The sequence below is a fragment of the Danio rerio genome, chromosome 12 (genome assembly GCF_049306965.1).
Source record: "Danio rerio strain Tuebingen ecotype United States chromosome 12, GRCz12tu, whole genome shotgun sequence".
In the NCBI taxonomy this organism is placed as follows: domain Eukaryota; kingdom Metazoa; phylum Chordata; class Actinopteri; order Cypriniformes; family Danionidae; genus Danio; species Danio rerio.
The window spans coordinates 29,880,815-29,896,340 of NC_133187.1; the positions used below are offsets into that span (position 1 = coordinate 29,880,815).

General features: G+C 35.8%; 1 protein-coding gene across 1 annotated transcript in view; it reads left to right on the forward strand.

The window, feature by feature from the left end:
• The window catches only part of cacna1g (calcium channel, voltage-dependent, T type, alpha 1G subunit), a 403,764-nt gene that overhangs the window by 337,156 nt on the left and 51,082 nt on the right, over nt 1-15,526 (forward strand). Inside the window, exon 28 of the mRNA XM_073918537.1 lies at nt 497-544. Coding sequence (XP_073774638.1) covers nt 497-544 — 48 coding nt within the window. The remainder of the gene's footprint in view (nt 1-496; nt 545-15,526) is intronic.

The following is a 15,526-nucleotide window of genomic DNA, read 5'->3' on the forward strand; positions in this document are numbered from 1 at the left end:
AACATTTAAAAAGCTCAGAACATAACATTATCACTGTTTGCACTGGGTCAGTCCTGCTTGTCATCAAGGTAAGTGATACACAGACATACACGCACGAATGAACGTTGTGAAAACTAAACTTTGTTGGACAGTTGGCGGATCACCTTCGGTATTTGGTACGATTGTATTCTTATCAGAAGTGAACTGTACCAGAGTTTGCACAAACCATACACCAGATTATCTTTTTTAGGTGCACTCGGGTTCGGTTCAAGGGTGTGCACCAGAGTTCAGAAGACAGCATTCACATTAGCTAAACATACCTTACTTTGATGTCAAACGAACCTGGGTGCGGACCAAATGTGCTAGTGTGAAAGCACCCTTAGATTTCTGCACACAACAATAAAGTTATTTTGGACTCAGAAGAATTGGAACGCCCACCAGCACACCATCCAGAATCCATCCTATTTCAGCTCCTTTGCTGGTTTCTTTGCCTGATTAACATGGTTTGTTCTTCTAGATATAATGCTGACCGGTGTCAGTTGGTCCAGCCCTGATCACACACAAGGTACAGATTGATTATAGCATGTCTATGTGTTCACCGTGGTGGTGGTTTTATGGGGTTGAGGGTGGGAGGGTCACCGGTTTGGGATGGCACCATCTACGCCCATGCTCTCACCTCATCTAATCAGATCTGACCACACAAAAATTGTCTGTGGAAGTGTGTGTGTTTGGTTTTACACCTCATCACCTGCCTCAAGCTCACAACAGGGGATGGATGGAGAGAGAAAGGGGAAGTAAAAAAGTTACTTTGCCTAATAGGGTTATTCTCCGAACTCACCTTAGCCTGCAGTAAGTGCTTTGGTGGTGTTTCAGGTCCGATCTCTCGATGTTGCCCCCAATGTGACGCACTGTGGCTGACTGTTCCAAGGGAAGAGTTTCACTGTAAACGTGTTTAGCTTTTATCAATCTGTCCGCTTCAGAGTTCTCTCATTGATTTGATGTCGTGGAGTAGTGATTCACTTCGTTTTGTGACTTTACACTGTTTTTATTTGATTTTTTTTAAGTTACTGACCTGCAAAACACCACACCACACCATACCTTGCTGTTGTTCATAGGCTGCATGACGTGTTGGATCTCATTTGTGACTTATGTGAGTGAAGTGTTTTTGTGGTATACTTGTTTCACTTTGACTAAGGTTATGTTGCTTTTGCTGGACCTTTGGATTTGGAAAAAGTTGTTGGTATGAGTGTTATCATTTAAAAGGTTAGTTTACCACAAATAGGAAAATCTGAACTATGCTCTGACTGACCTATAACTGTTGCACATGATTTATTTTGGAAGAAAACGTAGCTTAAGCTTGTTTTGGATGAGAGGATTTGATATAATATTTCTTCCATGTACTTCTGAAGTCTAGGAACATATTGCTAGGAATGTAACTAACTCAGCTGTTTTGATTGGTTAATCTTTTGATTATGGAATTAATCATGTGAATTGACTCTTCAGATATTAAAATATATATAGTATTTGTTTTTGCTGTTTTTGATTAAACTATTAGGGCATTTCTATTAAAATATAGTGATAAAAGTGTACACTACTTTTCCAAAGTTTGGAATCAGTAACTTTAAAAAAAAAAAGAGTAAATCTACTGCATTAAAAGCAGCAAGTTGATTTAACTGAAAGTCTTTAAGCCAAGGGTTCACAAACTTTTTCGTATGAAGGGCCAAAAACCAAATATCATTGATAGCCTTTACCAAATTATTTCATGATAAAGTTGCCAATATAACTATTGCAATAACATAATAATATTTATAACACAGTGGAGTTCAATGCCTTGATTTGCCCACCAAAGTCCTCTAACTGTCAGGTGACAGTATGCACATTTTCAAAACAAAATCTGATTCATTAACACCATTTTAATTGAAAAGTTTGATTTCAGTTAGCTTTTTTGTAGCTTAACAATATAACACACAAATAAAACGTTACTTTACATTTAAGATCAAAGATTACTTGCTGTAAAGATTACTTGCTGTAAACCCATTGATTTAAATTTTATAGTTATGCACATAGTTTGTTTACTTAATAATTATAAGGCGAGTTAACTCTTTTTTTTCAACTAATTGCTTTTTTACAGTTTAATTTCTAAAGGACCACCGGATATGATCTGAAATCTGCAGGTCTACCACAACAAAAATAATTAAAACACATTTTAAATTGTAATAACATTTCACTATTTCTGTCTTTTAAATGTGTTTTTCAATGAAAAAAAAAATTAAAAGTAAATTAAATTAAATTAAAAAAAATTTAAAAAATAAATAAATAAAAATGTTAACAAAATTTAAGCTTTGGGTTTAAATACTTTTTTTAGAAAAACTAAATAATCTTACTGACCTCAAACTTTTTGACACTAGTGTATGCAAATGGGTTTAATAAAATATTACTGCTTTAAAGGGGCACCACTGATAAAGGGTTTCCATATTACCGATATGGAATTGAAAATTAAGTAAACCTGACTAAAATAAAATTTGTTTTTTGGGTGGTCTCCTAATATTTCATTTAATTTTCAATTAGAGAGCGAGAGAGTGAACACATGTGACAAGTCTTTAAAAAAAGATATTTTGGCAGTTATATAACATAAAAGCATGTTTATTGGTGTTGCTCTCAGTGTAGCTTATCTCTTGTCTTATCTATCTCTCCCTTCTGTCTGTGTTCTGCCTCAGTGAACGAGCTCCCTCATGAACCCCTTTCCTTTTTGCATTCCAGCATCACTCTTTTCTTTTCTCTCTCTTTGTCTCTCACTCAATTTCAAACTTTTTTGTCGATCCTTGCCCCTGTTTTTGCTAAGCATCTCCCTTTCCTCTCTTTTCTTTAAATTTATTTTATCTTCAGTATTTTAGAGACCCTTTATAAGAGTAAAAACTACTGATGTGATAAATACTATAAAGCTCTCCATGACTACATTACTTATGACTAGAACTGCATCAGCTAATAACAGATGTGTGCATTTGTATATACCGACATAATGAGGCTGAAAGTGTAACAAATGATACCCACATGCTGCTGCGAATGTACCAATCACACCTTTCCATATACAGGTCACAGCTGCACACATCAGCATTGTTCACGCTATGATTGAGTTATGTCATCACACTCGGGATGAACAAATCACAAGCTCCAGTTCTTCTCCAATTAGAAGACGATGTGTTAATTAGTCGAGCATCCAGTTACTGTACCTCAGCATATTTGATAATTCTGTTTCTGGTTTCAGTTTTGGAGAGGTAAGGGTTCCCCCCCAACCCCCCCTGCCGGTCTGTCTGTGTTGATTAGCTTCTTCTGCCGTTCTGTTCGAAGCTGTATGTTTGCGTGTGGGATCAAAGGGCTGCTTAATCATATCACACTGCAGTAGGGCTGAAACCATCTGCTTCTCCTCTACCTGTGTCCTCCTCAGTCGCCATTTATTAGCCCTTCTCTGAGGCTCTTCATCACAAATGTGTTCTGCCAGCAGTTTGTCCGGACACACTGTATTTACAAGGCATGTCATTTGGAGGTGTCCTTGATTAGGTAACAAATCTGATTTACAATATGTGCTTTTAGGCTGTAGATGGTGATATTTCTTAATCTGCTACATACTGTCAAAGGATGTTTGTATTTTTAATAGTCCATTCAGAAATGGGACGATGCCTCATTGCTAAGCAAAAAAGCTGTGGATGCGTCATACTTTACATTGACCTTTCGAACTACAAAATGTTGAAGTTTTGAAGGTTTTTACACTGAAAAAATGTGTGATGTTTTTATTTTTTATTTTTGCCCCTTTATCTAAGCTTTTGGATTGCATTTTAGGACCTTGATTTTTTTCTCAACAATATTTAACCTTGAAAAATTGGAAAAATTCACTTTTATAAACATTTTTAATAGTTTAAAGTTATATTATGTCTGGGTTGGTGTTGTATATTACACTACAAATACCTTGTAACAAACTGCCCGTGCATTTTCTGTTATTTCACAGACTTATTTCTTTAGATATTATTTCGTATACATTATATTATTTCAAACTACTAAAATGTCAATAAAAGTCAAACTGTAGAGTTTGAATTCAGAGTCATAAATAAACAGAAAACTCTTGTGAAATACAAAATATGGAAACGATAGTGTATTTATTATTACCTTAACGTCATTATTGATAATTAGAAAATTACTTGACATTGGATTTTTTCCCCAAAGCAAAGTATGCAGTATCTGTGACATTCTCTTTAAAGAAGTGTTTTTCTTTTTTTTTGTAGATGTCAAAATAAATTATCCAACTTAGGCTCATTCTGAAAACGTAGCCCTAAATTAATTTCTAAAGATCGCAAATTATGTATCCAGAATTACGTATGGCTGCATTTCATCTTTAAAGCACTTCACACTACGGGCTGGTATGACGTTGTTCCTTTTCGCACTTACCAGCTGACCGCTTACTTCCATATAGAGACATTCTTGTTGTTACCAGTTTGTCCAGTTAGCTCGCCATGTAAATCTGCAGACTTAAGATGCAGAGAGAAGTTGACTACAACGAGGGGGTTCAAATTTGGCAAAGAACGGTTCCAGAAAGCGGGTAAAAAATGAAATAAATAGTAAATAGTAAGTAAATAACAAGTAAGAATGTGGTATAATCTGAAAACGTGGTAAGAATCCGACTGCTACGAGGGCTTTTTTTCATGATCACTTGAAAACTGTGGGTGGCTTTAGGGAAGTGGGTGGGCGGGTCAATCTGTGTTTTTGAAAACACAATTGGTTTGGTTTAGGAAACGAGGAGGCTGGGTCAGTCGATTGGTCAGTCAGTCAGTAAGTCAGTTACTATAGTCAGTGGTCAACAGCCTCTGGTGGATTTACGCGAAAACAGCAGGTGTGAATGGCACTCGAGAGAGAATATTGAGATCTAAAAAAGCATGCACAGAGGCCTTTGGTAAATTGCGAAAAAAAAAAAAAACGTATCTCCTAGGCAGTATTTGGCATTCTTTAGAAATTTACATTTACATTTACATTTAGTCATTTAGCAGACGCTTTTATCCAAAGCGACTTACAAATGAGGACAAGGAAGCAATTTACACAACTAAGAGCAACAGTGAATAAGTACTAAAGGCAAGTTTCAGGTCTGTAAAGTCTAAGAAGGGAAGTGTTAGTAGTTTTTTTTTTTTTTTTGTACAGTTAGTGTGATATTCAAAGAGGCAATTGCAGATTAGGAAGTGAAGTGGAGACTAAATAGTTGAGTTTTTAGTCGTTTCTTGAAAATAGCGAGTGACTCTGCTGTTCTGATGCAGTTAGGGAGTTCATTCCACCAACTGGGCAGATTGAGCGTGAGCGTGAGCGAAAGTGATTTTTTCCCTCTTTGGGATGGAACCACGAGGCGACGTTCATTCACAGAACGCAAGTTTCTGGAGGGCACATAGATCTGCAGAAGTGAGTGCAGATAAGAAGGTGCTAGGCCAGAAGTCACTTTGTAGGCAAACATCAGAGTTTTGAATTTGATGCGAGCAGCAACTGGCAGCCAGTGCAAACGGACTAGCAGCGGAGTGACATGTGCTCGTTTAGGTTCATTGAAGACAACTCGTGCTGCTGCATTCTGGAGCAGTTGAAGAGGCTTGATAGAGTTAGCTGGAAGCCCAGCTAGTAGAGAGTTGCAGTAATCCAGTTTGGAGAGAACAAGAGCTTGAACAAGGAGTTGAGCTGCATGTTCAGATAAGAAGGGTCGGATCTTTCTGATGTTATAGAGTGCAAATCTGCACGATCGAGCAGTTCTAGAAATGTGGTCAGAGAAGTTTAGTTGGTCATCAATCGTTACTCCAAGGCTTTTCACCATTTTGGATGCAGTAATGGTTGCCCCATCCATCTGGATTGAAAAGTTATGGTGTAGAGTCGGGTTGGCAGAAACTACAAGCATTTCCGTTTTTGCGAGGTTCAGCTGAAGATGATGATCTTTCATCCAGTGTGAAATATCCAACAGGCAGGCTGAGATACGAGCTGGAACCGAGGGATCATCAGGATGAAAAGAGAGGTATAGCTGGGTATCATCAGCATAGCAGTGGTAGGAGAATCCATGTCTCTGGATGACTGGTCCTAGAGATGATGTGTAGATGGAGAAGAGAAGTGGCCCAAGAACAGAGCCTTGAGGTACCCCAGTGTTTAGATGCTGTAGGTTGGACACCTCTCCCCTCCAAGACACCCTGAATGACCTGTCAGAGAGGTAAGATCTGAACCATTGTATAACAGTGCCCGCAACGCCCAGTGACTCAATCGTAGATAGCAGGATCTGGTGGTTGACAGTGTCAAAAGCAGCTGACAAGTCCAGCAAAATGAGGACTGATGATTTAGAGTCTGCTTTAGCCAGTCTGAGATCCTCCACGACCGAGAGCAGGGCAGTCTCAGTTGAGTGGCCTTTCTTAAAGCCGGATTGCTAAATGTATATAGCAATACGTTTTCAGAATGAGCCTGGGTTGAAATTATTTGTCCAAATGATTGCAATAAATTATGCCATTTAACCCTTTTTAATAACAAATCTTTTATTTGACAATAAAAAGATAACAATAAGGCTGCAAAATGTACTGTAGGTAAATTAGTATTTTCCTCTTTGTAATGTAAATATTAACTAAATAAAGAGTAGCTTCTTCTTACTTATTCCTTTGTAAATATTGAATTCCATTTATTTTAATAGCACCATTTTCTCATTTGTCTAAAGCAGCATTACAGAAAATAGATAAATAAAGAAGACAAAAGATTAACCTTGCCAGACAACCCCCCCTATTGTGCAAGCCAAAGGCAAGAGTAGCAAGAAAAACACTCTAAGATGTTCCAGTCTAATAATTACTTGAAATCAGTTTTTGTATTTAACAGCATTTATGTTTTGTTTGTTTTTGCTGCTTAACTCTTCCAAAAAACTAGCATGTAAACTAAATATCTTCAAATAGGTTTGTGTAATATTAACTCAAGAAGATATCTCTATTTTAAGGCATGCATTTGTTTCAGTATTCATAATTAAACAATATTTTGCTGCAGTGTTGCTCTGAGATGTGAAAATTTTTCTCTTTTTGGCTTTGTTTGGAACTATTTAGTTTAAGACCAATAAATAACAGACAATATTATGTCTTAAATTGTAAAAATAGGTTGTTAAAGAGCCCCTATTATGCATTTTTGAAAATGTAGTGTGTAACATCAAGTAAATGAAAACATCCAGCTGAGGTTTAAATCTGACAGTACACCGTCTTTAAAAGTATTGATTCTTTAACGAAATAGTTAAACTTGAAGTTAACTAAAGAAATCATGTTGGGTTTTAATCTTTTGCCTGAATGCATCAATGTTGATACAGTACATCACCAAATATGTAGTGCCGGATCTGGTAAAACGTGAACTTACCTTTCCCTTCAGACACTAACAGATCATGGGGGATTTTTCTGATTTTTGATACAATAACCTACGCTGCAACGCAGGATTTGTCGGCCATTTGCTATTAAAGGAAGGAGCAGCAGAGACTATTATGTATGGGATTTTGTCAGACTTTGATAGGGACTTTGTCAGTAACTGTTACAGTTCATATGGACCAAAAACTGAAATATGATCTTTCAGCCTGATCTCACGAGAAAACGTAAGTATTTTACGTTTTGGCAGTTTAGTGGCTAATTCAGTCGTATGAAATTGTACGATTTTAAAAAGGAGGCGTGGCACCTAACCCCACCCCTAAACCCAACCGTCATTGGGGGATGAGCAAATCGTACTAAAATGTACGAATTAGATTGTACGAATTTGTACGAATTAGCCACTAAATGAAAAAGTTACGAATTGCAGTGAGATTGTGTTGGATCTTTACACTGCAAAAAAGGAGCTCTTTAAATTAAAGTCATCACATTTGTAATGATGCTCAGGTTACACTTTTGCTAGTTTTAAATTATTATTTAACTATATTATATTTTATTTAAAACAAACTATACAGACATTTTTGCAGTTGTTATTATTATTATTATTATTACTATTATTATTATTATTATTATTATTATTAGAAGTAGTGGTAGTGTTTTATTATTAGTAGAATTTTTATTATATTTTAATTTTTTATTATTATAATTTTGTTTAAAATTTTTGGATGCTTTTTTGAAAAGTGAAAGACATACTCAGGAATAGCTGCTAACACATCATTAATGAAAATAATAACAATTATGAAATGAGGTGACTTAATTCACCATAAATATCTCACACCCCCAAGTAGCTTACCATATGAAGGGATCAATATTTCATCAGATATGTTTCACCACATTGTATTTGAAAACTCAAATTTGCCAAACATTTTCAGAAGGATCCTCACCTTTTTTGGTGGATGAGCAAAAAATAACTACATTAATATTCATAGCCGAAAGTCCAATCTAATTAGCTTAAACATGTAATTAATGAACTGGAATGTGACGAGCTTCACAAATGATGGACATTCTAATTCTACACTTCTACAGGCTTACTCATTAATTCATTGCATTTAATTTATTTGAAAACCACCAAATTACACCCTAACGAAGACTATGAGCTCAGCATTTATTTCATTTGTCTTTCTGCAGGCGCATGGAGCTGGAGAGGACCTAGCTATCTTTCTTCTCATCTCTCGCAGCCTAGTATATACTGTAGTCTGTCGTCTTGTTTCTAGGGGGAGCAGCGAGACGGCGAGTGACAGAGGGAGAAAATGAAATTACTAAGTGTCGTGTAACCTCCAGTCTTGGCAGCAGAAGGCAGCACGGTCGCTTATGTAACCTGGCAGCTCCAAACACCATTTCCTTTCTTCCTACTGCAAGTGAAAATGACTCAAAGTCTTCTTTATGTAACTTGGGCAAGCAACAGCCCCCCAAATTGAGCAGATGGCGTAAAGTTTTCAGCTGAAAGAATTACTTTTGCTCCGATGTGTGATCTGCTGTGATCCTTTGCCTTTAGATAATTAATGTATCAGATCTGTTTACATTCTGATAGCGTCTTGTTTTGGAAATTGCACATTTTATGCAGCTTGTGATTCAGAGATGTATGGGTGGGTGTTTTCCTGAAACGTACAGTACAGTACAGTAAATAAATAAATTAAATGAATTATTAACAAGAATATTTTGCTACCTCGTACAGTATGAGGGCATAAGAAACATCCAACTCAGTTCGATTCTGATTTAAAATTCACTTGGCGTCCTACATTTCAGCAGACTCATGCCTTTTGGCTGGAAGTGCATCTAATCTCTTTATGGGTCTTCATGGTTCGTTCGGTTAGGAGTGGGTTTATTAACTGAATAGCTGGAGAATGGAGTTAAAACGTCTTCTGTGAAAGTTGTTGTAGCCTTTTTGGTGCGACATGATCTTTTTGTGAGCTCAGAGTTTGGGACTGATTCGGCTGGCTTGTTTGTCATGTTGTTGGAGCGGAGGCTTGATAAATAGCAGACGAGAGAGGGATGTAACGCTGTCTGGGTGGTTCAACAAGCCATGTGAGCTTTACAGAGAAAATAACAGGGGAAGAGGCACGGATATTCTGCTGAAGTAGCAGCACTTGAGCAGAACAAGTGATCTGGGTTGGGAAATTATATATCAGTGGGTGATTATACAGTAGATGTGTTTGCCATTGGCCTATGTGGATTTTGTTAGTTTTAAGAGAATCTATAAAAGGTGTGGTCTGGTTTGTTGCTGTTCTGATGATTTTTGCGAGTGTGATTTTTCTTTTTTCACAAGATTGGAAATGGGTTCAAGTGCATCACATAAATTTAACAGAAATTTACAGTGCGCTAATTATGATCATATGATTGACTTAAATCAATGCTAGACTTATGCTTTTGGCTAAAAAGTAAAAATTCTGTGATAATTTAGTTACAGTTTACCAGTTCCAAACCTGTTTGACTTTCTTCTGTTAAACAAAAAAGATATTTTGAAGAAAGCTGCAAATCTGTCACCATTGGCTTCCATAGTATTTGTTTTCTAAAGTTAATTGTGACAGGTTTTCTGATTACTTTAATATATATATATATATATATATATATATATATATATATATATATATATATATATATATATATATATATATATATATATATATATATATATATATATATTAAGGGTGTAACGATATGCATGTTCGTATTAAACCGATTGAACCGTTCGGTACAAGACTTTCGGTTCGGTACGCATTACGAACCGAATGATTCAATTCAGACTAACATCTAAAGAGATAAAAGGGAATAAGTACAAAATATAATGTTTTCAGTGCAGCAACGCTCAGCATGGCATCCCAAATGACGTGGCAGACAGCATGCTGCCTTCCCCGCTGTCATGTTAAAAAGTGGAACATAGCTTTTGAACTCAGAATATCACTTTATTAAAGCATGCGCTCATTAGCAATCTTGCTAGCTTCTGTGTCGGCCTGGCTGCTCGTGCTGGCTCCGCCCCCGTTGCCCTAGCAACCCTGGACCCACGACACAAAAGAGCCAACCTCCAAAATCTACTCCAATCAGGCACGCCACGCGCTACACTAGCTCGCAAAATGGTGAGTAACGTTAATGTAATCTCAAACATTCCAAGCCTCCCGGATATTCAGATACGTCGCGCACCATCACCGCTACCAAGAGAGTGGTGGAAAAAAAAAAAACATCTGAGAGATCTTAATCGGTAGTGAAAATGTCGGGTTTTAAGAAAATGTTAAATGTAATAGAGCGCCGTTACATTATTCCTTCATAAGCCCATTCCAGTCAGATAATTCCTGCTTTCAGATCCCCGAAAATGGCAGGTGATCAAATCAAGCAGGTGATCAAATCAAGCAGATCTGTGCTGTCTGAGGAAAAGGTGGACACTTATCTTTCTAAAAAATAAAAAAAATACTTAATTGATTGAAACTGAGTTCCATATAAAAACTAAATTGTTCTTTTCTTTTTATTTGTTTAACTGCTACAATATTATATATATATTTTTTATAAGCAGCTTTTTGGTTTTGAGTATAAAGAAGGATTTGTTTTATTTGTTGCTAAGTAGAAACCCCTGTTTGAAGTAAAAGAAAAAAAAAACAGGATCATACTTTTATGATGTTAGTTTTAATACATAAAAAAATTAAAATCAGAGAAATTCTCTGGCTTTTTTCTTATTTTGCTGTATCGAAAACGTACTGAACCGTGACACCACTGTATCGTATCGAACCGAACCGTGATTTTTGTGAACCGTTACACCCCTAATATACAGACTAAAAAAACTCATAAAGGTTTGGTCTTACTTGCAGCATGTGATAGTGAGTAATATTCCATTTTTGGATGAACTATCTCCCAAAAAACTGAAGATTACTACTCCTAAAATATTTTAGATGGTGTAAAACAAAAGTGAAAATAATTTGGTAACCAGTTCTACAGATTTTTATGTTTATTTATTTTATTTTATTTTTTAACTCTTTTAAATAATTGCTTTATTAGTACACTCAAACTTGACTTTAACTTTTAGAAGACTCTATAATATTGGCTGCATTTGGGTCCAATCAAGTTAATTTTTGATTTAATGTTTTAAAGTGTATTTATCAATATAATGTCTTCCTAACTTAGGCTTAACAATAATTGTTTTTCCAACACCTTACAAATTTATATTGTTACAGTATAGGTCTGATTAAAATAATAATTAAGCCAAATCAATTCTTAAAATAGTAATTGCAGTTTATTTGACCTTGTTTCTATTTAAAAACTAAATAACGGATTCATAATGAATTATAATAATACTGTATAGTACAGACCCAATCAAGTAATTGAAGCATACTTTGCATTGCTACATGCAGTACCGTACACATCTTTAGAAATGGTAAGCATTTTGAAATGTTTGCAAATCAATCTCTTAGGTTTTTGTATGTTGTATGTTTTGTTTTTAAATAAAAAAATAATAATAAATAAATACTCCAGAATCATGAAATCCTATTTGAATGTAACTATTTTGATGTTTAAATATGTCATTTATTACTGTCATGACAAAGTTGAATTACAGCATTTTTACTACATTCTTCTTTTATTACAAACAAAAATATTTTGTATCATCTAACACCTGTCACATTTGATTAATTTAATGCATCCATACTGATTTTATGCTTTTTTTTTCTTTATAAAGCAGTCATTGAAACCCTAACTGAAAAACCCCTGAAGTGTTACTAGGTGTTTTTACCATTCATTAAACTTTTTTAACATTTAAAAAATCTCTATACTGTAATCAATGTCAATGAAGCTACATTATATATATACACACACTTCTTCACAAATAGGGTTTAAAAAATGTTGAACACTTTTTGAACACTGCTGTAGGAGAAAGGCATGAGCATCAAAGGAAAACACATTTGAGTATTGTGCTGACTACTAAAGCAGAATGTGCAATGCAATGTGACAAAAACAGCTTTTGTCACAAAATGTAGCATGTTACTGAAAAGATGCTATTTTTTTCTATCATTACTTTTACTTATTTTAAGTTTCTCCTCAGCTCAGACGACAGCATAAACAAACATTCATCTTAAGCAGAAAATAACATGAAGCGTTGCGACATCTTCCAAGATTGTTCAGAAAAGAATAAGTTGAATGTGATACTTTTTTCTTTTTATTTTTTTTGTGTTGTTACTCTCTCTGGACCAGCAGTGTTTGCATTCGGTGGTTCTACAGTAAAAAAGGGATTGTTTTTAGCTTCACCGCTGTAAACAGAGGTTGACTGTCACATTCCAAACAGATGAGTTTGGATGAGATGCATTAGGTTTTGATTGTCAGGCACTCTAAAGTTGAGTAATAAAGATTGACATCACTCTTGCGGCTCTCTGCACATCATCACGTTGCCCATTCACCAGCCTCCATCTCAAACGGCCCATCTTGCTCAAGTCAGACTCAGAAAGAAAGTGTGGTTTGTCTGCCATGTCTGCCAGCATGATATATTTTGTTTGTGCCTGTATTTTTCTTCTCACCCTAGCCTATCCTTCAGTGTATGTTTGTCCGTGTTAGTGTGTGTGTGAGAGAGTTTTCTTTACCATCCCCTTCCATTTGTTTTTCTCTTTTATAATAATTGTTTTGCTTACAATTTCACCTCTTCCTTGTTATATTTTAACTCTTTTGCCTGTTGTAAGAAGGCATTTAGTTTGTTATTTCCTGTTGGTTTTGACTCGATGTCTGCTAGCATTTTGTGCCAAATAAAAAGCAAACAAGCAGTGCGTTCCTGCCAAACTCATTTCTACATTTGGGTGCATCAGCTGTGTGTCCAGCAGACATCGACTCATTATTTTAGGAGCAACTCATTGACCATGCACTTCAGGGAGGTAAAAAAACAGCCTCAATTAAAAACCATTCGACTTTGACCAAATGAAGCTGCAATTTGCCGGCTTCCCATTCAGATGGCTGTTTTTATCATCTCTGCTTTTTTTCTCCCCCCTTTCTATTTTTGTCTGACATTTTGCCATGCAGGCTTTAGAATATTTCTCTGGCTCTTCCTTTAAATAACAGTCCAGTCCTCCCACTGCCCACAGTTCTCATGACTTTCACCCAACATTATCTGGACACATTGCTTGGTGGTGTAGTGCTAACATCACCAATAATTTGGTGTACATATCACTCTATAGGTGTTTTTCAACGTAGATATCAACATCAGAACCTTATTCTTGCCTACAATTAGACTTAAATTCATCAACCACCATAAAAAATAAGTCATTAATTTACTTATTTTCTGTTTTATATTATCATTTATCATTATTTATGGTGTTTGCAGTACAAATTATGTGCATAATAGGCCAGAGTTTGTCTGTATTTCCCAACTGGCTTTGCTTCTGAGGTTCTAGCTGCTATATGGTTAATTTCTTGGATTGACACCTTCCACATCCTCTCTCTTCTCTAATATATTTCCGAAGGGACGTTGGACTTCCTAAAAGATAAGTTGATGGTGTAGATATTTGCCAAAATTCTGGTGCAAAATTTTAAAGACTGAATAATTTAATTTAATATATAAATGTTAGTTTTGAAAATATGTTTAATTATTTTATGCACCACCAATAAACATTTTAAACAGAGCTTTGCTAATATTTTTTGAAAGAAGTCTCTTCTGCTTACTAAAGCCCACTTTATACTTCTGTGTTACGTGTTCACTGTACCCCATGGCACACCCTTCTTATATATATTTATGTATAGTTCATTGATTTTTACAAAGGATCATGTGACACTAAAAACTGGAGTAAAGATGGAAATTCGAATTCACAGGAATGAACTTTATTAAAACATTTATTAGCATATTATTAGCATATAAAATAAATAATGTCATATTAGTACTACTTTGTTACATTTTTGGTGTAAAAATCAAAGGCTCTGTAAGAAGAAGACTACTTTCAAAAAGAAACAAGTCAAAACTCTTTTCTAACTTTTTCATTTTAATGATGGATCCATCAGTATTATGCTTTTTGCAAATATTAAAAAGTGTTTTTTCTGCACTTTCCATCAGTAAATAATTTTATGGGGTCCAGAGTTCCAAATCCTGAAGTTTATTTGAAGTGCTTTCTTTCTTCAAGTGCACGTGAGCTGCGGCAAAGCCAGAATCAAGTCGAAAGCATCCAGACCAGCATGAAGTCTCAGTGGGATGAGAAGGCCAAGAGATTTGTTGTCTCACCCTGCTTATTTTGACCTAATGAGTATTGCGTTGAGTTTCAAAAGTTAGCATATGCAGGACTGGTGGGCAACCAGAGTCTTGTGGCTTTATTTAAATGTTGCCCAAAACCTTCAATTTTCTCAGTCGATAATCTGGCCGTTGTCCTCTAGTATTCAGAGATGAAATTGGAATGGGCTAAAATCGCCATCTAAGCAAAGAATGTCTCATTAAATCATAGTCATGGTATCATTAGCTTGTGCCACAAAAATAGAGACATGATGGAGAGGTCCCACATTCCCCACTGCTATTTCATTCTTCTCGTGTTGGTTAAAAATAGTTTTGATCCATTTTCCCTCACTTTAAATTCTGTTGAAGCGGATTTGGCTGATGTGGATGTTAGCTGGACCCATTGCAGTGGCATGACATCAGTGGCACCGCTGCCAGTAGGAAACAAAAGTTCAATCCATTTTCCATAAGGACGATGCCAAGATCTTCACTTTCCCCCTATTTTTATTTATTTATTTATTTTTTTTAAATAAGTTCTAATGCAAAGCTAGCTGAAATAAGTGTTTCCTTAAACTCTGCGCAGTACTCATTACATCCAGTAATAGAGACAGCTTTCCCTTTGTCACTTATTTAGTCTGTTTTCACTGGAATTTAAATAAGCAATATGACCAAAAAAATTTGTTTTGTTTTAATAACCAAAGACTTTTTTTGAATGAAAGTGCACAAATGGAGAGCGTCTCACTAAAGAGGGCAGGAGGGAAGCAGATGAATGGGGGTGTCCCATGGGAGCTGACCTGTCTACTGTAAAACCAGGCTGTGAACACACACCTGTTCCCATCTCATTTGTCCTCTGTAATAGAGCACCTCTGAAACTGGGACAGTCTCTCCGCAACAACTGTTTTCAGTCCCGGTGAATGGTTTTAGTTGCTGCTCCTCTCTGGAT